Source organism: Chiloscyllium plagiosum, unplaced genomic scaffold (assembly GCF_037043375.1).
Source record: "Chiloscyllium plagiosum isolate Xiang-an unplaced genomic scaffold, Cpla_swu_hap1 HiC_scaffold_18, whole genome shotgun sequence".
NCBI lineage: Eukaryota > Metazoa > Chordata > Chondrichthyes > Orectolobiformes > Hemiscylliidae > Chiloscyllium > Chiloscyllium plagiosum.
This window is the reverse complement of record NW_028270156.1, coordinates 49,663,080-49,685,350: the sequence shown is the minus strand read 5'-3', so window position 1 is coordinate 49,685,350 and position 22,271 is coordinate 49,663,080. Positions and strand designations below refer to the sequence as shown.

The following is a 22,271-nucleotide window of genomic DNA, read 5'->3' as shown; positions in this document are numbered from 1 at the left end:
TATCGTTATAAAGATAAAAGATAGACTTCAAAGTCAAAGAAAAGCTAGACAAGAAAGCATTGGTAGAAGGCTTTTTAGGGTTCTGGAAACTCATGATGGAACCAAAACAAACAAACAATATCTGTTAAGATTAGTTCTGTTGGAATTAGAAAGTTGATTCATGTTATCAATAAAATGTCAAGCTGTGACTATACTGGTTTGATGGAAATATTTTCAATTGCTATCAATACTGAAGAGAGTTCAAATTCCAAAACCCAGAAAGGTTTGCAAGAGAAAACAAGAAAAGGAAACAGCCAATGAACAACATAATTGAGATAATTGAGGCATGTGTATCTGAACTGAGTCAGATTGCAACCCAGCACAGTGAAGAGTTATTTCTGACAAATTGAAGTCTGACACTAGAGGCAGAACTGACTGAAAAGGGACAGATTTAAGTCGAGTAACTGACCTCCTTATCCTCCATGGGAGAATCCCAATAACATTAGAGATCTCATAAACAGACTAAATCCTCAGCTGATGGTTGAAAACGTAAATAAGTTGGCTTCACCAGTAGATCATTTGTTGAAGGCAAACAGTTAAGTCCCAATTAATGAAAAGTTGAAGTAAAAATCTATCTACTTTAGCACAGATCTACGATTAAATTGAAAACAAAACTCCACTAACATAGACTGAGTCTATGACGAATACAATTTCATGGAAGCTACCATAAAGAAGAGGCTGGCAATGACCATTGATTCAGACTACTGTGAAAAAACTTTGCCTGTTGTGGCAGGACAATGGCTCCTGTGAAAGAGATCCAGGCGATTAAGTTTCCTCAGGTCAAAGAGAACTATGGGTATCAGATCATCAGGAAGACAGTCTAAGCCAACTACCTGTTGTTATTGTAATGAGGTTAACCAGGTGGACCTCATAGAATATGAGTTCCCTGATTGAGGCTGTAAAACTGGTCCAATCTGGGAGTCCTGGCTAACAGATGAAAAGAGGAGTGTCAGACATCCTGTTCACACTGAGAGCTCGCTCTAAGGAAGCTGGACCAATGTCAAAGACTTTCCACGCATAAATAAAGGGTAGCTTGGTGACAGGATATCAGCCTCTAAGGAGTTATTTGAGTGCTAATGACAGAAAAGCACGGTCCTGAAGACACCCACTTGCAGTTGTCTTTGAGCTGGGGGATAGCATTTCAGGGATCATGCTGTTTATTGGGAAACCTGACTCGTTTGACCCTGTTGAAAACTGGATCCAGTATGTGGAAAGAATGTGATATTTTTCAGGGCCAATGACATTGGAACAGATGAAAAGCAACAAGTAATTCTCCTGATAGATTGTGGACCTGCAGCTTTTTCAGTTATTAGGAGCTTAACTTTCCTTGAGGCACCAGATACTAAAACCTTTCAAGAGTTGACGGGCTTAATTCGGGAATATCGTGACCCAACCTTCTCTCATTCTGAGATGTTGTCATTTTTATTCAGCAATTCGAGAACCAGGAGAATCCATAATAGGATTTTTGATGAGATTAAGAAGACTGGCAGAGGCATGTGACTTTGATTTAACCCTTAATGAGAAACTGTGAGACTGTTTGACATGTGGGATTAATAATGTAAAAGCGCCTATTAGTTGAAGCCAGCTGGACTTCAAACAGGCATGACAACTGGCTTTATCATTGGAAAATGCAGCAAGTTGAGTATATGAGTAGCAGGTTATTCCAACAGAAGTGAATACCCTTACTAGACTGACTGGGTTTGGGGAACACCACATGAGTGAAGTCAATTGCATAGCCTCACGCAGGACATATCCTGAACAGCCCACAGCAAAAACTTTCAGGGAGAATAGTGAATTTGTAAAATCAACAACTTGTGGGAGTTGGTGAAGTGGTAAATGTAATTATATAAACATAAAAATGTAAAACCACTGTGTAATGAGAAAAATAGCTGAGGAGGAGATGGTGTTTATGGATCTGAAAGGGCCTGAAAGAATTAACACTGACTGAGTGCCATAAACACACTGTACCTGTTACAAAGATTAGAGGAAGACTAACTTAGGATCTTGAAGGACCAGATCTCAGATCAGTTCTTCCTAACAGTCTCTGTAATAATGTGTATCTATATCCTTTATCATGCAAGTAGTGGCACAAGTACAGAAAGTGATATCTTATTTATTACAATAGACTCCCCTAGTCCAACAACAAGACAGCTATTCTCTCTCGAAGTCTCCTTGGCAACTTTGGAGACTAATAATACATACCCTCTGAAAATAGATGCTTCTGCCTTTTTCCCATTTGAAAATAATTTACACCTTTTTTTCCCAGAAAGCAACATACACGTTCCTCTAATCTTTAACATCAATGTTATACAATTCTGTGGTCAGACAAAGTTCAAGCAGGTCACATGGCACCCTTTATTTCACTCTGAAATAAAGAGACATTCTCAAAACATAACAATGTAAATCCTCTTTTCTATAATGCCCAATGTTGCTGATCACCAGCTTAACAAATGTCGACAAAATGCATCAGACATCAGATAATACTGGGGGTGAAATTACACCATTGAATGATAACATTTTGATACTTGTGCTGGGTGCCACACCTCCCTGCCCGAGCTCTGCAAAATCTCAATCGTCAAAATCACAGGCTGAAAATTCTGCAGTCTCAATTCTTAATTAGGGAACAAAATGAAATAAAGTCTTACCTTCTCCCATGTTTTCATCCATTTTCAGAATGTGAATGTAACTTAGAAGGTTTGCCCATTCCCATTTACCCTGAAAATAGTGAAAAGTATTTTTTTTCCTTGAACGGACGTTAGTCATTTCACGGAACAGATTGTTTTGCTGATCGACCTTTAAGACAGCAACTGAGAGTTAACCAAATGGTATAGCATGTATTCGCCAGAACCAATAAGAGCAGGAGGTTTCCTTCACTAGAGGACTTGGGTTTACCATTTTGCTTAATATTACGTTTAAAAAAAAAACAGCTGATCACTTTTACAGAGACAGCTGAAGGTCGCTCAGGATATTCACCTTGTCTTCCAGCTCTCAGGGGTAAAAAGATATATTTCTGACTAAATGTCCAAACCTAACAGCAGAGATTATTGTGCATCATCATGAATTGGTTGATGAGTAGAAGACGGTTAGTCAAAAATGCTTACTTGTAGAAATGTTAGAAGTTTGAGTTTTAAAAATGTAATTTTGCAAAATGAAATTCAAAAAGACAACTCATTAGTCAATGGTTCAAGAGAGGCAGATCCGTACTAAGTCCTCATGCCACATTCAAAGCCTATTAATACAGGTGCACAACAGTATTTCATCAACACTGTTACATTACGATATGGAGATCCCAGGCTGGTAACAGACTGCCCCTGCTCATCACACCCCTTCCAAACATCAGTTATATACCTTTTTACCACACTCCTGTAGCAACAGCTTCTTTTTCTCCAAGTACTGCCAGGTCGAGAAAAAGATGCCACTCTTCATAACAGAATCCTATACATTGCTTTTGATTTTCTCCTTTCCCTGAACATGGCATGTGAGGGAATATCAATCACCCATTATCTATTTTCTGTGAACTTTATCTCATCCAAAAATCTACTGCCCTTGATCTCATTCACACCAGGTTCCATTTGCCAATCACCTCTGTGCTCATTGATTTACTTTGGCTTCTGGCTATGCCAGGCCTCAAATTAAAACAAAATCCTTGTCTTCTAATCTTTCTCTTGCCCATCTCCTTAATTCTATAATGTCTTTCCACTCTGCAATCATTGGAGATGTCTCTGCTGCTTCAACTCTAGCTTCTTTCTAATTATAATTACAATTCTCACCGTAATCCTTTTGATTTTCTACTCCTTGTTCCTTTCAGACAAGTCTTCAAAACTACCTTTATCACCAAACCTTCAGAGCATCCATTCTGATCTCTTATGTGTTAAAGTTTGTTTGATGATTCTGTGACGCCCCTTGGAATGTTGTTGTAAAGAAAAAGTTTGCATGGGTGGATACAGCCAATCTATTTTCTGATGCAGAGAATCAAAGACAAAGTGACAATCTTGTGACCCACACCATTCAGGAAGAAATTAGAAATTCTCTGCCATAAAGACTGAGAATGCTGGAACAAAAATTGGGCTTCCAAAGACAAGATTGCAATTCTTATTAAATAAGAATATGAACATATGACATATAATTTCCTTGTATAATGCAATAAATAGTTTGCCTTAAATAAAAACAGAGAATGCCAGAGAAACTCAACAGATCTGCAGCACCTGTGAAGAGAAAAACAATGTTAATGTTTTGTGTCTGATTTGGCTGTTCTTCAGAGTGGGTTCACATTTACTGCCACTGCCAAGCATGTGCAATTTTGTCCTCAAATACAACCAACAACATTAACTTCAGATGTATCTGCAGCAGGAAACATCAGAATCATTTTTGGCATATTTACTATTTGAATGCTAAATGGCAGCTGTTAATGAAAGGGTCAGAAAGAGTCACATTTCAGTCAGACTGCTAAATATTTGATAAATGACACATCAACAGGTGGCAGTCATATTAGCATTGGAAGTGGGTTAAGATGAACAGAAGAAAGATGCTCTAATTACAAAATCTTTTGCTACTTCTTTCCTACTCTCAAGGTAAAGTGAATAGAGCTGCCAACAATGCCTCAAATAGTATGTGCACTTGGTATATCTAAATGGTAATAGCCTGGAGTTGTTTGGGCTGTGATTATTCTAAGTTCAAGTCTGGGCAGTGCAAATAGCCCTGAATCCCTGGCAGAAATCAAAAGGTCAGAGTGAAATTGTGAGAAAGTTTTAATCCAATCTTGAAAGTCATCTCAGGCAGTGTTCTGCCAAAACATTAGAGCCTTGAGTAGACATTCCTCAGTGTCTGTAATTAAATTTCAAACCATTTGTTGCTCACTGAACTTCACTGACATGCAGCTAGAGAATTTTCCAGTCGATTGTTAACAACATCAACTTACATTTATGTAGCCCTCTCAAATATTTTAAAGCTACTTGGGGCTTCACTGGAGAGTAAGCAGACAAAAACTCACTAAATCACAGTAGACTGCATTAGGGCATGGAACTGGGGATGTCTTAAGGGGCAGGTAGAGAAGCAGAGAGGTTTAGGAAGTAGACAGTTGAAGGGAGAACTGGCCAAAAATTATTGAAGGAAACAAATGGAAGCCTGGACCTTACCTTTACATGGCTGACCACCGATTGTCAATCAGAATCTCCTACTACTATACTGGTCTGGCTTTGAACTACCAATGTCACACCAGTGCTGGTGGTTAGAAAACAGGCTGAAATGGATCAGTTTGGGAAACAAACATGAACATCAGTTCACTGCTCAGCTTGCATCTTGTTGCAACCTTAGGCAAATGCAAATAGGTGATTTGCTTTATACGGATAAAACCCCAGTTTCCTGTTGACAGCCTATATCAGTATAAAGGACAGTTTCCAGCATTTCTGGAGATAATTGTTTGTTAATGATTTCTAGCAAAGCTCAATATCATCACTTTAAAAATGAAATCTGTTTATTTTGATTTCAACACCTTGAGTATCCTTAAATGATAGAATAGGTCAGACTCCATTTAAAGTACTGAGGTCTTTCATCGATGATGATGTATTCAGCATTAACAGTTGTTTTTTTCTGGTGGCCTGATGCATAATTCACGTGTCAATGGGACATAATGCTACGACGGCGGGTGCCAATGTTACAAAACCCCTTGTGTGATAAAGAAGTGTGGGGAGTGTTTCTGACTTTATTCTGAGACTGGAATTTACAGTCATGTTTCCCAGGGCTGTTGTTGAGACCACTATCTTTATTCCCTTTTGGAGGGTGTTTGTCAAGGGCTTCCTGGGCCTGGTAATAAGAAAGCCTGTGCCCTTCGAATTTCCTGGACTAAGGCTGTTGTGTTATGTGTTGCAGCAGATATGTGATATAGTTTTAAAGGAAAATGCTCATGGTGTTATCACTATGTCCTGCCATGTGACCAAATGGTCACATTCTCCATCTTCCTGAGTCTTCTTGCAGTATGACATGCTGAGGGAAGCAAATACATTCAAATTGCTTAAACGCTAGCTAGAAAATGTCTGCCATCGCAGTGTACATATGTTAATGCCAGGTGCTATTAGAGATATTCATTGAATTCTTCATTACTTTGTGACTCATCTCATTCATACATTATAGGAGCTAAATGTCACATCACAAGAGTAGAAGATCATCAGCTATTATATCAATATTAATTCAAAGGCTTCTACTACCATATCTATGAATGTGGGAGCCATCGTTCTTCCTTGGTGCTACAGCAGTTGAGCTCCTGTTTACAGTCACAGGCACCACAGCCAGTCAGCAGCAGCTTCTACCTGATGTGTGAAGCTGGTCCTTTAAAAGGAAGTACAGGCTGTCCTGATGTTAGCTGGAGCAAGTGCGAGCAGCACCACGTATGAAAATGGATTGGACAAGGACTGATCAAGAATCAACTCAGACTCAAACAGGAGCTCATTAATTTTTAGACATCTCTCTTTCAACTTATTGCCATGATTCGAATGAATTTCCAAACCCTGTACAGAATCCTTTCTGTTTCTGGACTTGTTGTAGTTCTCTTTTGCTGAATCTGCTGCAAGTTTCTATGAGACTTTTGTCCGCATTGCTATGTTCCAAATTCTGGTTCCAATGAGGTTTAGTAGAATATATAATTTCAGAAAACTGTTGCAAAAAAAATTGCAGAGTTTAAAATTTGCAGTCACTCCAAATAAAAGACCAGTATCCACAGCAACCGCACAACATAAGCAATCTGGATCCAATTTTAAATTGTAAACCTTTCCCATCCTCTTTTATTTAATTTGGCTGCCAGATCAAAGTGAGAGTGCTTTATGTCTGTTTGCTGTTCTCTTCATCAGACATTTAGGACAGACAAAGTGCATGTTTAGATCCGCAATAATTTCAGATTTAATCCAGTACACAAGGACAAGAACAATGTACTGACCCCAAGTACATCCTGCCGGAGGAGCTGCTGCTGTAGTGGTACAGACTTCATCTGTGCTAAAACCTTAGAGTCCTTTTTCTCCACCTTGAATCTTTCAATAGATCTCTTCAACATCATTGTCCTCCTCTTCAACATCATTGCCCAACATCAGATTAGATCACTGATCAGGCCCTCACACTAGGCAAAATCTTCCATTTTTCTGAGCACAGATTAAACACTTACATGATCGCAATACAGAGGGTCCATGGAGGACACTCAGGGCCACAGCTAGGGTTATATCACTACAGCAGGGTATCTCTGGCCCATGCTCCCAATGAGCACAGTTCCTTATTCATGAAATCATGGAATTGCCCTCATAATTGCTGGCATCATTTGTGGCACAGTGCAACTAATAGGCAGGAGGTGAGGTAGACTAGATGAGGAATAAGGAGAAAGTGAGAACTGCAGATGCTGGAGATCAGAGTCAAGAGGGTGGTACTAGAAAAGCACAGCAGGTCAGGCCTCCTCCAAGGAGCAGGAGAATCAACATTTCAGGCAAAAGCCCTTCATCAGCTGACCAGCTGTGCTTTTCCAGCACCACACTCTCGACCCTGGATAAGGAGTGAGTCTGAACCACTGCCTCTGAACTTCCAGCAGTGTTGGCGGGTTGGGGGTATGTGTGGGTGGATTGGGGGAGGTGATGCCATTGAGATGGGGGGGTGCTGAGGGCAGTACAAAAGTGGCCCTTTTCATTTTGGAGACAGACATCCAAAGGTTATAGGGTTCATCATTGGCAGTCCCTCGCAGATGAGAATGACTCTCTTCTACTCTCAGAGTTAGTATAGGTGTCTTCACAGACTGATCCAGCTACCACAGGCTCTATTACATTTGGAGCAGAAGGTGGTTGGGGGAACACTGCAGCATTGGTTTGGCAACATGCTCCTTTCGCTGTTTTCTCCTGGCTTCCACTTTTTCCCGACAGCAAGTCTCAAGGTGCTGGATGCTTCCTGGGATGGAAGACAAGTGTTGGACGAGTGATTTCCAGGTGTCTCAGGGAATGTCAAACATCATCACTGAGGCCTTGAGGGTATCACTGAAGCACTTCCCCTGCCCACCTGGGCCTCACCTGCCATTGCACAGCTGGGAGTACAGCACCTGCTTGGGAACTCTCATGTCGGTCATGTGGACAGTGTGCTCAGCCCATTGTAGCTGATCAAGAGAGGTCAGTGCCTCGATGCTGAGAATATTAGTCTGGTCAAGGATGCTGGTATTGGAGTGTCTTTCTTCCAAGCAGATTCACAGAACCTTGTGCAGGTCAGTGTTGATGGTACTGTTCCAGTGCCTTGAGGTATCTACTATAGACAGTCCACACCTCTTTTTTATAAACTCCCCCCAATCCAAGCCCAGTGATTTTATAACCCCCCCACCCCAGTGATCTAATAGATTTGACACACCCTCTTTAACATATTGTTCCCCTGAATATTTCAAAATTTTATGGAAAGTATGAAAATTAAAGAGAGATGGAATCTTCTCTCACCCATTACAGGACAGTGCCAGGAATTCCCAACACATTAGATTGGTCACCTCCAGAGGGTCCACAAAGTCAAGTGTTTTTGACATGGATTATGTGACTAAACAGGCCAATTCTTAACCCAATGATCATAAGACACATGGGGCAAGATGTCTCACAAAATAATGGGCAGAATTTGTTTCCCTTCTCTCCCTTCTATTGCTTTGCTTTGTCTCATTATTAAGATGCTATGACTCAAAGCTTGATGCAGATTGATGGATAAGTTGTAGCCATTTTGGTAGCGAGCTCTTCTCAGTTATTAATGTCACTTTGAAGCAATTTCTTTGCTCTTCCTTGGAACACTGGTCATTTGCATGTTGAGAAAACAGAATGTTTTTCCAGCACCACACTCCCAACTCTGACCTCCAGCATCTGCAGTCCTCACTTTCTCCTGCCTGCCCTGCTGTGTTTTTCCAGCACCACACTCTTGACCCCACTTTCCTGATGAAGGGCTTATGTCCGAAACATCGATTCTCCTGCTCTTCGGATGCCGCCTGACCTGCTGTGCTTTTCCAGCACCGCACTCTTGACTCCAATCTCCAGCATCAGCAGTCCTCACTTTCTCCTGAGTTTTATAGAGAGCATACAGTTCATCCTTCCCAATGGAAATGTCTGTTTTGAGTACACTGGCTGCTCTGACAATAATATCTGAGGGGATGGGGTGGGAGCACGAGGGACACAGGTCACATGCCAAATCACAACCATCATTTTATTTTATTTGCCCCCTGATTGGAATTATCTTGGCCACAGCAAGGTGGGGGTCAGAAAGATCATAAAAATCATTCCATCTCTCTGGGCAGGTTTCCTCAGCCACAGGGATTACATTATTCTGGATAATGCATTTGAGAATTTTTCTTACAATGAACAATAGGAAATTACCTTAATAGTTTTCACATGATTTACTGTCCTACTTGACAGTAACTGAAAATTCCAGCATTGAGGTGGAAGGGGAGGTCATGCTGGTAAGTTCATTTTTCTTTTAAATCCATATGATGAGTGCATGGATTCTTGATGTGAGCAAAAGTCCACCATCTTTGACAATTCCATTTGGAATACCATTAGAACTGCAGGCTTTAGTGTTTTTCATCTGTTGATTGCTAAGTGTAGCTCTCCCATTGATCGTGGTTCACCTATGGGTTCTACCCACAAATTCAGCAACTTTCTTCCTTTTTCATTGCGTGATTTGGTGCATTACTGTGAGTTTGTATTCAAGGCAAGTAGGTCCAGGAGAAGGCAAACTCAAGACCTGTCATCAGAATTCGACTTCAAAGCAACACTATTATGTATTAATATTAAATATTCCAATATATGGCAATCATAGATACTCCAGGCTCTAACTTATACTTACATGGGTAAAGATTAATCTATCTTCTTTGAGAGCTCATATCTATGTACTCACTCAATATTTCTCGTGTGATGTTTTACTGTTATAGTCTAATGTAGTGGTTTTCAGTCTCCAACTGCATATACTGTGCTGTTTATACTCAGTGATGTGTAGATCATTATTTCATTAAAAAGGTTGTTTTAGGGCCCTGAAGCTCTTACAAAACAATTCCTGTCATTCATCATTAACCGATACTGTCATGTTGCAAAGTGACATGGTGTGGATGTCAGTAGCTGACAGAGTCAGATCTGACTATAATGTTCCCTAGCAAAATTGGAAGGACTGCTGATACTACGTTAGCAAAGTATAAAAGCTTTTTGTTTATAAGTGACTTGCAAGAGTTAATATTAGTGTCTGCATAGCGCACACTTATTCCCAGTGAGAATAAGTGCTTTCACTCTTTTATTATTTTTCCATGTTGATTTTCAGGCTTCACTCTTTAAAGAATGAAGTGAACAGTATGGGGAATTAGTGCACTGGAAATACATTGCCATTCCTTCAGTGTTGCCAGATCAAAATCTTGGAATTCCCTTCCAAGTGGCATTGTGGGTCTACTTACAGAACATGGACTGCAGCAGCTCACGAATGCCGCTCACCTTCACCATTTCAAAGTTCCCTAAGGACAGGCAATAAATGCTGACCCATCCAGCAATGCCCATATTCCACCAGTAATTTTTTTTAAAAGTCCTTGTTAGAAAAATGAAATATACCCTAAAGCAATCCAACATACCTGTAACCATGGAGAGAAATCAGAGTTAACATTTTGGGTTGAGTGATCCTCCCCCAGATCTTGACCTGAAATGTTAACTGTAATATCTCTCCACAGATACTGCCAAACCTGCTGAGCTTTTCCAGCAATTTCTGAAGATTCAAAGTTAGAAATTCATAGGGAAACTCAACAGGTCTGACCGCATCATTGGAGAGAAAGCAGAGTTAACTTTTCAGGTTTTGTGGCCCTTCTTTTGACCTGCTGAGTTTTCCCAGCAATGTTTGCTCTTGTTTCGGATTTCTAGTATCCATAGTACTTTGTTTCTTTTCTCCACAGTAGGTAGTTAATAGATATACCTTTGACCATGTTCTTCATCCTACTCCCTCTCTACACAACGTTCCTGATATATTGCTTGTGCTTCCTCTTCCTGCCATGCCTCAAGTGATCTGTACCTCTTGTCTCAATTACTACTGATAAGGGCCTTAAATCTCTCTGGTTTCCTTGGCAATGTCAAATACCAGATCTTACTAAATCACAATTTCTCTAATAACACAATACTTCTATTCACACCATAGCAATAAATCAAACTCAAAATTTGAAAGTATCATAGAAATTACTTTAAACAGCTTTAGTGGGGACCCTTCATGCAGCTGAATGTTTAAGAGATGACATCAGCCTGGCCTAAATAACAGATCAGGCACCACATCATTATTAGAGCCTACCTGATGTCACAATCTACCCACTGGGCATCTTTTTGGGCAAACAGCACATGTAAACTTGTGCTTTTACAAGCCTAGCATACAGTCCAGGCCACACCAGCAATGGTTCTACTGCTCTTCTGCAGCTTCCTTGCCTTGGTAGTACCAACATCTCCAGCACTGTATGGTCAAATTGTGTCATCAAAGTTAAAACCGAAAACTAATGATGAAAATGTTGAAAATGTATCTCTTTCAAAGGTTGTTAGTCAGAGAGGATCAAATATCCTATTTAGGAATATGATGACAATTCTTTTTGTACAAAGATCCCCCTTCAACCTCAAAGCAGCTTAATAGCGATTGTAAATTGAAGCTTGAGGAAAGATTTTCTTGGTTTCCTGCACAGCCCATTGGAAAACTCACATGCCCCTGTGAAGCTGGTTTACGATAACTCTGTGCTGCGTATGGCAGACATTTGTGAACAAATATTGATGTATTGTTGGCAATATTGATATGGTCACTATGGAGTGGAGAGACTTAAATACAGGCTTATCCAAATGTTACCTCCGAAAAGGCAAAATGCTGAAATTTCACAATAAAAGCATGTTTCGATTTATCAACATCTATTTTATTTAATCATAGAGAATCATCTGCTGTTATTTCATACGACCATAAGACATATTCATGGGTGAATTAGGCCATTCAGCTCATCAAGTCTGCTCTGTCATTCAATAAGCTCTGAGGTGATCTGATCATCCTCCATTCCAATTTCCTGTCTTTCCCCATATACCTCTTAATTCTTTTACCAATTAGAAATTTGTCTATTTCAACCTTATATATACTTAATGACCCAGTCTCAATAGCCCTCTGCATAAAAGAATTCCACAGATTCACCACCTTCAGAGAAGAAATTCCTCCTCATCCCTCTTAAATGTGTAAACCGTTATTCAGAGATGATGCCCTCTGGTCCAAGACTCTCGCACTAGGGACAGCAACCTATTGACATCTATTCTGTTAATTCCCCTAGGAATCTTTTGAAATATTTAAGGCTGTCCTCTCATTCTTCTCAATTTTAAACAGGTATAGGCCCAACCTATTCAATCTCTCCTAATAAGACAGACAATCTCTCCATATTTAATATCAGCCTCGTGAACCTTCTCTGGATTGATTTTAATAGCAGTATATATTTCCTTAGATAAGGTGACAAAAACTGTTCCACAGTATTCCACCTATGGTCTGACCAGTACTCTTTATGGTTTTAGCAAAACTGTCAGTTGTCACTATTTTCAGGTTTGGCATTTGTAATCTGTCAAATCCCTGAATTTGTGGAGGACAAGGATGGCCTTTTGGCATATAATTATGTTATGGGAAACTGTTCAACTGCAATGTTAGTTATTGCAGTGTGCCGCCTGTCAATTTCTGATTGTGTACTAGTACATAAATATCTTCATTAGTTCCCTCTATGTTTCAATTTCAATAAATTACTGATCAGTTCAGGCTATAGTATATAATGGTATGGCAAATCTATCATGATTGAACACAAATATCTACAGCAGAAAAAATGCTGAAGGTTCCATTGTAATCAAGGCTGGAACTGAAAGAAGTGCCAACAAGGAAGAGTCATGTGATGGTCACAGGAACATTATGAAGTTTGCCATAGCTGAAATGTTGGACACAGACGTAGTATAAAGAGATTTTGATTGGGTGACTGTTGCCCGAAACTAACATTTCTGACTGGACATTGCATCAGTCTCTTCAACAAATGATTTCTCTGCTGAGGCAACTGTATGATCAGGAATAGAGTTGAATAATATTATCACATTACCTACAGTAGATACAGACTCTTACTAATATTTTTCTCTGTTGTCATCACACTTTCTTTTCCCATTTTATGAATGGAAGGAAATCCTTAGAAGCAACAACAATTTCATAAAATCCTTTTAAATAATAGTGAGCAGATTTTTTAAATACTTTATAAATGGTAGCATGCTTTGAAAGGTTTACATCATGAGAAAATAAAAAAAGAACATGATGAGATCTCCAATTAGACAGTGCAATGTGGGAATTAAAATAGTCTGTTCAAGACCTTTTTTAAAAAGTGGATTATATTTATTTCATTGGCGATTCCTCGCAGATGAGGATGACACTCTTCCACTCTCATGGTGAATGTGCAGTCCAATGCAGCTTCCACAGACTCTGCCATACTTGGGGCAAAAGGTGGTCATGGGAAGGGCTGGGTGGGGCATTGGTGTGGCAGCTGTTTTCACCAGGCTTATGCTTTCTCCTGACGGCAAGTCTTGAGGTGCTCAACGTCTTCCCGGATGTTCCTCCTCCACTTTGATGGTGTTGGGCTGATGACTCCCAGATGTCTGTGGAAATGCCACACTTCACCAGTGAGGCCTTGAGGGTTACTCTGAAGGACAACTTCTGGCCACCTGGGGCTGACCTGCCATTTCAGAGCTGGGTGTAGAGCACCTGCTTGGGTAATCTCATGTTGGTCATGTGATTTGTTCAATTTATTTATCATTTATCTTATTTATTTAGGGCAGTTCTGATTTAAAGAATAATTTACAGCAATTTTTGAATGAAACTGCACCAAGTTATAAGAAACTGCTCTCATAATGTTAATCCAAACAAACAATTGATACGTACACCTTTGCCCTGACAAACAGAACTGGTCTTCACGCTTAACAATTTCTCCTTTGAATCCTCCCACTTCCTCCAGACCAAAGGGGTAGCCATGGGCACCCGCATGGGCCCCAGCTATGCCTGTCTCTTTGTCGGCTTCGTGTTACAGTCCATCTTCCGTAGTTACACTGGCACCACTCCTCACCTCTTCCTCCGCTACATTGATGATTGCATCAGTCCCACCTCGTGCTCCTGCGAGGAGCTTGAGCAGTTCATCAACATCAACACATGCCACCTCGACCTTAAATTCACCTGGATCATCTCTGACACCTCCCTCCCCTCCTGGACCTCTCCATCTCCATCAACGACGACTGACTTGACACTGACATTTTTTACAAACCCAGCGACTCCCACAGCTACCTGGATTATACCTCTTCCCACCCTACCTCCTGCAAAACTGCTATCCTGTATTTCCAATTCCTCCACCTCTGCCGTATCTGCTCCCAGGAGGACCAGTTCCACCACAGAACACACCAGATGGCCTCCTTCTTTAAAGACCATACTTTTCCCTCCCACATGGTTGAAGATGCCCTCCAACGCATCTCATCAACATCCTGCACCTCTGCCCTCAAACCCCACCCCTCCAACCGTAACAAGGACAGAACCCCCTTGGTCCTCACCTTCCACCCCTACCAACCTTTGCATAAACCGCATCATCTGCCAACATTTCTGCTGCCTCCAAATGGACCCCACCACCAGGGAAATATTTCCCTCCCCACCCCTTTCCACTTTCCACAAAGACCGTTCCCTCTGTGACTACCTGGTCAGGTCCATGCTCCCCAACAACCCACCCTCACCTCCTGGCACCTTCCCCTGCCACTGCCGGAATTACAAAACCTGCGTCCACACCTCCCCCCTCACCTCCATCCAAGGCCCCCAAGGAGTCTTCCACATCCATCAAAGTTTCACCTGCACATCCACCAATGTCATTTACTGTATCTGTTGATCCTGATGTGGTCTCCTCTACATTGGGGAGACTGGACGCTTTCTCACAGAGCGCTTTAGGGAATATCTCCGGGACACCCACACCAAACAACCCCACCGCCCTGTGGCCCAACATTTCAACTCCCCCTCCTACTCTGCCGAGGACATGTAGGTCCTGGGCCTCCTCCACCACCGCTCCCTCACCACCCGACGCCTGGAGGAAGAATGCCTCATCTTCCACCGAGGAACAGGTCAACCCCAGGGCATCAATATAGAGTTCACCAGTTTCCTCGTTTCGCCCACCTTACCCTAATTCCAACCTTCCAGCTCAGCACCATCCTCATGACCTGTCCTGCCTGCCAATCTTCCTTCCCACCTATCCATTCCACTCTCCTCTCTGACCTATCACCTTCATCCCCACCCCATCCACCCATTGTACTCTTTGTTACCTTCCCCCACCCTCCTCTCTGACTTATCACCTTCATCCCTATCCCCACCCCCATTCACCTATTGTACTCTTTGCTACCTTCCCACACCCCCACCCCTCTCCCATTTATCTCTCCACCCCGGAGGCTCCCTGTCTTCAGTCCTGATGAAGGGCTTTTGCCCGAAGCGTCGATTCTCCTGCTCCTCACCTGCTGTGCTTTTCCAGCACCACTCTAATCTTGATTCTAATTTCCAGCATCTGACTAGAGAAATTGAGGTTTTGGTTAAGAAAAAGAAGGAAGCATATACCCGGTATGGACAGCAGAGAGCAATTGAATCCTCAGAGCATTGATTGAGGTCCACAAAATCATGAGAGGTATAGACAGGGTGGATAGCAAGAAGGTTTTTCCCAGAGTGGGGGATTCATTTACTAGGGGTCTCAAGTTCAAGGTGAGAGGGGAAAAGTTTAAGAGAGATATGTGTGGCAAGTTTTTTATGCAGAAGGCGGTGGGTGCCTGGAACATGTTGCCAGTGGAGGTGGTAGAGACGGGTACGATAGCATTATTCAAACACGATAAATAAACAAGGTCTGTTCCCTGGGATGGTAGAGTCCAGAACTAGAGGGCATAGATTTAGGGTGAGCAGGGAAAGAATTAAAAGGGACTTAAGGGACAACTTTTTTCACACAGAATGTGGTGTGTGTATGGAATGAGCTGTCAGAGGAAGTGATGGAGGCTGGTATAATTACGGCATTTAAAAGGCATGTAGATGGGTATATGAATAGGAATAGTTAAAAGGGATATGGGCCAAATGCTGGCAAATGGGACTTGATTAGGTTAGGATATCTGGTAGGCATGGATGAGTTGGACCGAAGGGTCTGTTTCCATGCTATGTATCTCTAGGAGTCTATGACACTATGACAATTAGATCTCTGTAAATCAAATAACCAGTCATTAAAGTGAAAATCTGTTCATGCATGTATAGACAGGTTGATAAAATGTTGTAGATGATATTTAAGGTAGTGAAGAGTGAATTATTCCATTTTGGTAGGAAGAATATGGAGGAGTACAATTCTGAAGGAAATGCAGGAGCAATGGGACCAGGAAATATATGTGCACAAATTATCAATGGAAATATTAAGAAAGTGGGTATCAAGGCATACAGGATTCCTAGCATTATAAATAGAGGCATGGAAAACAAATTCAATGGCATTATGATGAAATATTGGAAGACAGTGGTTCAACTTCAATTGGATTCTGAGCACCAGACCTTAGGAAGACTATGAAAGGATCAAAGGAGGTGCAGAAAGCATGTATAAGAGTTTTAGGGATGATTGCTTTAATTATTTGGACATATTGGAATGCCTGGGACAATGCTCTCTTAGAAAATATTAAAAAGAGTGCTTATCAAGTTGTTAAAAATCATAACAGGTACGGAAAGAGTAGATAGCTAGAGACTAATATGCAGAGGACACCAAATTAAGGAGATTGACAAGAAACCAAAACCACATGTAGAAAAATGTGGATCTTGATTAGGATCTAGAATGCACTGCATGAGAATTTGGTAGCTTTCAAAAGGGAACTGAGCAGTTAGCTGAAAAGATCATATCTGCAGGGCAATAGGATGAAAGGCTGACTACCATTTCTTGTAATCTACAGAATTCAGCTCAAGCTGTTAGACCTTCATGGTGGAATTATAAAACACAAGCATCAATAAGAGTTCTCAATTTAAAGGAAATCTTTGACGGAAAGGGTTCAAGGTAACAAGTTGTGCTCTCTTGCTTCTAAAAGAAATGAACACCATAACTGCATGCTGCAGATCACCCAGCATTCAGTATGTACTACTGTCTGACCATTCATCAGGAGTCACAAATAATGTATACAAGTTCTGGAAGCCAGTCTGCAGTATTATTAAACATATAAATTAAAACAATTCAACAAACATTACCACTGTCCATAACAGCTTCAATTTTCAAGATCTTAAAATATTTTCCATTCATTGGTTACAGGTCTCAGCATCTCAGATTGAAAGTAATATTGCCCAGTCAGTGATTTCTATAACACAGCACACAAGAGATTTCAGATCAATTTAAAATCAGTCAGACCAGTAAATGTGTAACTTTATTCTTTGGTCTTGTAGAAATGTTAGTAACAATAATAAGTAGGGGGCATGCAGTCACTGAGAGTTATTCATGCTTCAGTTGCATTGAACTCTAGGTCTCTGCAATGTGTATAAACTGCTCTGCAGAGAAAAAAAGACTGTAATCAAAACATGAATAAATTGTACCTCTCTGCTTGACGCCAAAGCTCTTCACGTTTCTGTCTTCGTAGTTCACGTCGGTGTTCTAAATCATCCATTCTGTCTTCCCCTTCCTTTCTTTCACCTTATTTTGGAAAGCACAAAACCCCAGCTTTTCACTGTCTGAGTATTCAGCTGAGCATTAGCTGACGATTATGCTTCCTGTAATGATAGAAAGCAAAACCATTCCAAACAGGAAGCCAGTCACAGAGAAACCCAGCTGAAATGCCTTTCCTCCTTTCAGCTGTGCCAAACAAGGAGGCCTTTAGGCAGGAGTATATTGGCATTCTGGCTCCCTCAAACTTCACATCCCTGAAAACAAAACAAATTCGGGAGCATTTGAGATTGGTCCTTGATATAAACATCACCTTTAACAAATTAACAAGCCTCTAATTCTTTAAAGGGTATTTATAACTTCTCTTTCTCTACAGCCATGAACCTCTCATTTTATATTTCATTGTTAGGAGATATGCTAGATTATAATAACAGGATTACTTTACCATCAGACAAGCAATGCATTATTCTGTCTGTAGGGTGAGGATATGTTTTAGGTGCCCTGTTACTTTAACAACTTAACATCAAATTTCCACAAATCCTGAGGCTCGTTAAAAGTCAATTGTAAAAGCTGCAGGAGGTTTGTAGACTGGCAGGAGTATGTAAGTGACTGGCCTTCAGCCTGAAATCTTTGGTCTTTCTTTCTCTTTCTTCATTCTTTTAAAAATTGGAAAACTGATGATCACACACTGAATGTGATATTTTATTTACATACAAACATACCTGTTTGTTGATGTACTAACTCAACATTTGCTGTTCTTCAAGGTGAGTCAGAGGTGTACTGACGAGTGCTATTTGGTAGAAGTGGGTGAGGGGGCACATTGCCAAACACAGAATTTGGAAGTAGCTTTCCAATAGATCTTTCCAATGTTTACAAATTAAGTAATGGCAGAATAGTATCAGTGCTATGGGTGTTTGTTTGATACCAAGATAGCATCCATGCCACACATGCACACTTCCAGCTTGACTCATGTCAAATGACACTTTGTGAGCATTGTGCAGGTATTATGCACAGGGTAGACAGTTCATGATGCCCATAGGGTGTAATGCAGATTTAAGACTAGCACTGTCATTTTGGCTTCGATGCTCTCATAAATTGCATTTTTTCATATACATAATCAAACATATGTCCAGTAGCTGGAAGAACTTCCTATTACTGTTATTTAAAGTGAGCTTCAAATCCTCACAGACTGATTTCTGAATAATTTCTAATGGATCTTTTTCTGCTTGTTGAAGTATTGTAAGTTTTCTAGTATTGCTTAAAGCTGGTGAAGGGAGTTGTGTTTCAAATGGAAAAGACCATGACTTTGGTCTTGACTTTAAGCTCAGGCCATTTGTTGGCACTGGAGTTAAACCATCTCCTTTGTGCACTATATTATGGCAGATAGATGGAACAGATGTAACTGAGAAGCAAGCACACAGTTCACAGAGTGAGGAGCAGAAGAGGGAGGAGAGGACTCAGCAGGAGACCTAATCCAACTATGGTCACTCTAAAATCTTTCTTATTCCTCAACTCAAGCTAGAAGCACTTTGTACACTATCTGCAACATGAAGAAGGTGCTCAGAGAACTTTTCCACCTCTTACAGCAGACCTGTACCTCTGAATAGGGCAAGAACAATACAGACAATGACTGTGAACATACCAGGAATTTGACAGATCGAATGGCAAGGTCCATGACATCTCTCAGCTCACTCTTTACTGATGCACCAGAGAAATGACATACTTTTTATACCTTGAGTTGAAATAGAAGTAAAGTACATGAGTTTGTCAGGATGCAAATAAACACATACAGCATTCTAGGAAATGCATGTAAATGTTGAAATCTACTACAAGTGCAATGGTTGCTATTTGCTAAATATGTAATTGGTACACTTAGTAGGCCCATGCTGTTAACATGCTTGTGACATTCGTGATGTTTGAGCAAACGTTGCTTTTCACTACAGAATCTGGAAACACAGGGTTGAATTGAAGTGGAGTGAAGAGGAAAGCTCTGATAATTGACCTAAAATGCTAAGTTTGTTTCTGTCTCCACAGATGCTGTCAGTTCTGCTGAATATTTCCAGCACTTTCTGTGTTTTATTCCATTAGCCATGAATTGGATTATTGGCACTGTCCAGAGTTCTTGGTTAAAAGAGATTGCCTGCCAATTAATTATGCAATTGGAGAAATGATTGTGAAAGAAGTAATGTTAATAAATCTACATCTCCAAATTTTATTCATGACATGTTCAAATCGAAAGAGATATTCAATAATCCACCAGCAGTGCACAAACAAAATCATTAAGCAAATATAAACACGACTACCGCACAATTCTATGAATAGCTAGAGAAATAGAATACAAGCATTAATAATACAACCAATAACAACATTCTCTGATTTAAACCACTTGGTCAAGCATAAAAGACATGGAGAAATACATACCAATCACCTACTTGTTTTCCTGTAATGTTGCACTTCCGTCTGACTGGTAGAGAGGGCTCCCTGTTGCTGGTTTTTAACTCCCTCTACTGCTGTCCCCTGATGCAGGTCTATTCTTCTCTTTGTGAAACTGCTGTCCCCACTCCCTCTCACGCTGTTTATGAAGTTGCTGTCCTAGCAACCTCAGGTCTATTTCAGAAGTACGAGGTCTTCCTTTGTCTTCCTGATGAAGTTGGAGATCTGTTCTAAGGATTCCTCTGAGTATCTAGGGAATAAAAGTATTCCTATAGCACACCAATATCGACTCATCTATGTTTCTGGTGATCTCATGGTTCACTGTCCTCACCTGGTTTTGTGGCAGAATAGATGTTGGCTATCAGCCCCGTGTAGGGATTATGGTCTCTGTCTCTAAACACCTACTCTCTTCTTGGAGGCACAAAGGTGGCATGATTGGAAAAATGCCTCAGAATGAAGGCATTGTGATTGCTTCCAGGCTAATGGGTATTCACTAATGTACTGTACTGTACACAGCCACAGACTAACTGGATATTGATAGAATGGTAATGGTTGTGGTTCCTGTATTTCTCTCCTTTTTCATGTGTGCTTAACCAACGTGACTCTGCACCATTGTGTTTCCTACTGCCTTGGTAAATCCATGTACCTACTCATTTGTCTTTTCTTAGTTTAGAGAGAACACAATGTAATTGCTTCTCCTCGCAGAAATGGCTTTCATTGCCTCCCAGGTGCAATAATTGATAGTGTACTGGCTGATGTTGATATTTCACACGCTCACTTATAAAAATTTAGGGGCACTAAAGTTCAATGTGACAGCAAATGTTTATGCCAATCTCTTGCCCTGGTGTGAGGATACAGATTGTGCTGAAGGAGGTGGTATACTTTAATAAGCACCTCCTCGATGAACCAAAGTCACCTCAGGCAAATGTAGATACAGTATCTGGATTAGTGGTGCTGGAAGAGCACAGCAGTTCAGGCAGCATCCGAAGAGCAGTAAAATCGACGTTTCGGGCAAAAGCCCTTCATCAGGAATAAATGAAGGGCTTTTGCCCGAAACGTCAATTTTACTGCTCCTCGGATGCTGCCTGAATTGCTGTGCTCTTCCAGCACCACCAATCCAGAATCTGGTTTCCAGCATCTGCAGTCATTGTTTTTACCCTGTAGGTACAGTATGAAGAGTGACATTAGCAATCCAATGTGAGTAGTGGAACGTCCTCATCCTTATTCTCCATAGAGTTCCTACAGTTTACAACCTCTGTTCCACATCTCCTGCAGGTTAAATGCCTGTCCCTTTATTAGGATTAGTGAGGTATTCCTTGTGCTACTAGTTAAGTGAAAGATTAACAAAGTAATTTAGTGAACTCATATGATTGGGGTTTCAGTCAAATTAACCATAACAAATAATTTCCTCTGTGTCAGACTCCTCCTCACAGACTAGCACATAAATGTTATGCTTTCTTGACACCCTGTTGAGGTTGCAACACACAGAAAGTGGGAGGCAGCATAACTCATTACATTTTTATACCTTTGAGATTTCTATAACGTACTAGTGATACATTGGAAACTTCACAACTCTCCACATTGTATTCCACCATGTTCATAATCACTCACTTAATCTACTTTCCATCTCTTTTTGCCTCCAAACAGTTTTCTTTCCCACGTAGTTTGCAACAGAAGCAAATTTTGTTCTAATACACAGTACCTGCAGCAAATTCATTGGTATAGATTGCAATCTAGGAACTGATTCTTGTAGTACCAAAACAATGAGAGTCTGCAACCAAAAAAAAAATTATACACTCCTATTCTATTTTCCTAATCTATTAACTAATCTGCAAATCAAGTTAATAAACTAGCTCCAATCCAATGAGCCTAATTTTGTCTTATAGCTTCTTGATTGACAACTTAATGAATGCCATTTGAATTTCCAAATACATTGCCTCCATTGATTTTCTTATCTACACTGGTCATTATAATCTCAAAAGTACAGCAAATTGTCAGACAAAGTTTTAGTTCCATAAATCCAACTGATTGCTCCCAGTCACATTATGATTTTTATCATAAAGTGAAAGGGTAGAGTCAACACAGATTGATGAAAGGCTTGACAATTTCTGAGAACTCAAAATCAATGCATCCACAAACTTTT

The 22,271-nt window shown here is 40.6% G+C and overlaps 1 protein-coding gene across 4 annotated transcripts in view; it reads right to left on the bottom strand.

Annotated features, from left to right (window-relative positions):
* lsp1a (lymphocyte specific protein 1 a) overlaps positions 1-17,770 on the bottom strand; it is a 335,791-nt gene extending 318,021 nt beyond the window's left edge. For 3 of the 4 annotated variants that reach the window (XM_043705980.2, XM_043705981.2, XM_043705982.2), the window contains exon 1: positions 17,629-17,770. In XM_043705980.2, coding sequence (XP_043561915.2) covers positions 17,629-17,699 — 71 coding nt within the window. In that variant the 5' untranslated portion in view covers positions 17,700-17,770. The remainder of the gene's footprint in view (positions 1-17,628) is intronic. The other variant, XM_043705978.2, reaches the window with a different exon arrangement.
* Positions 17,771-22,271: the final 4,501 nt, after the last annotated feature.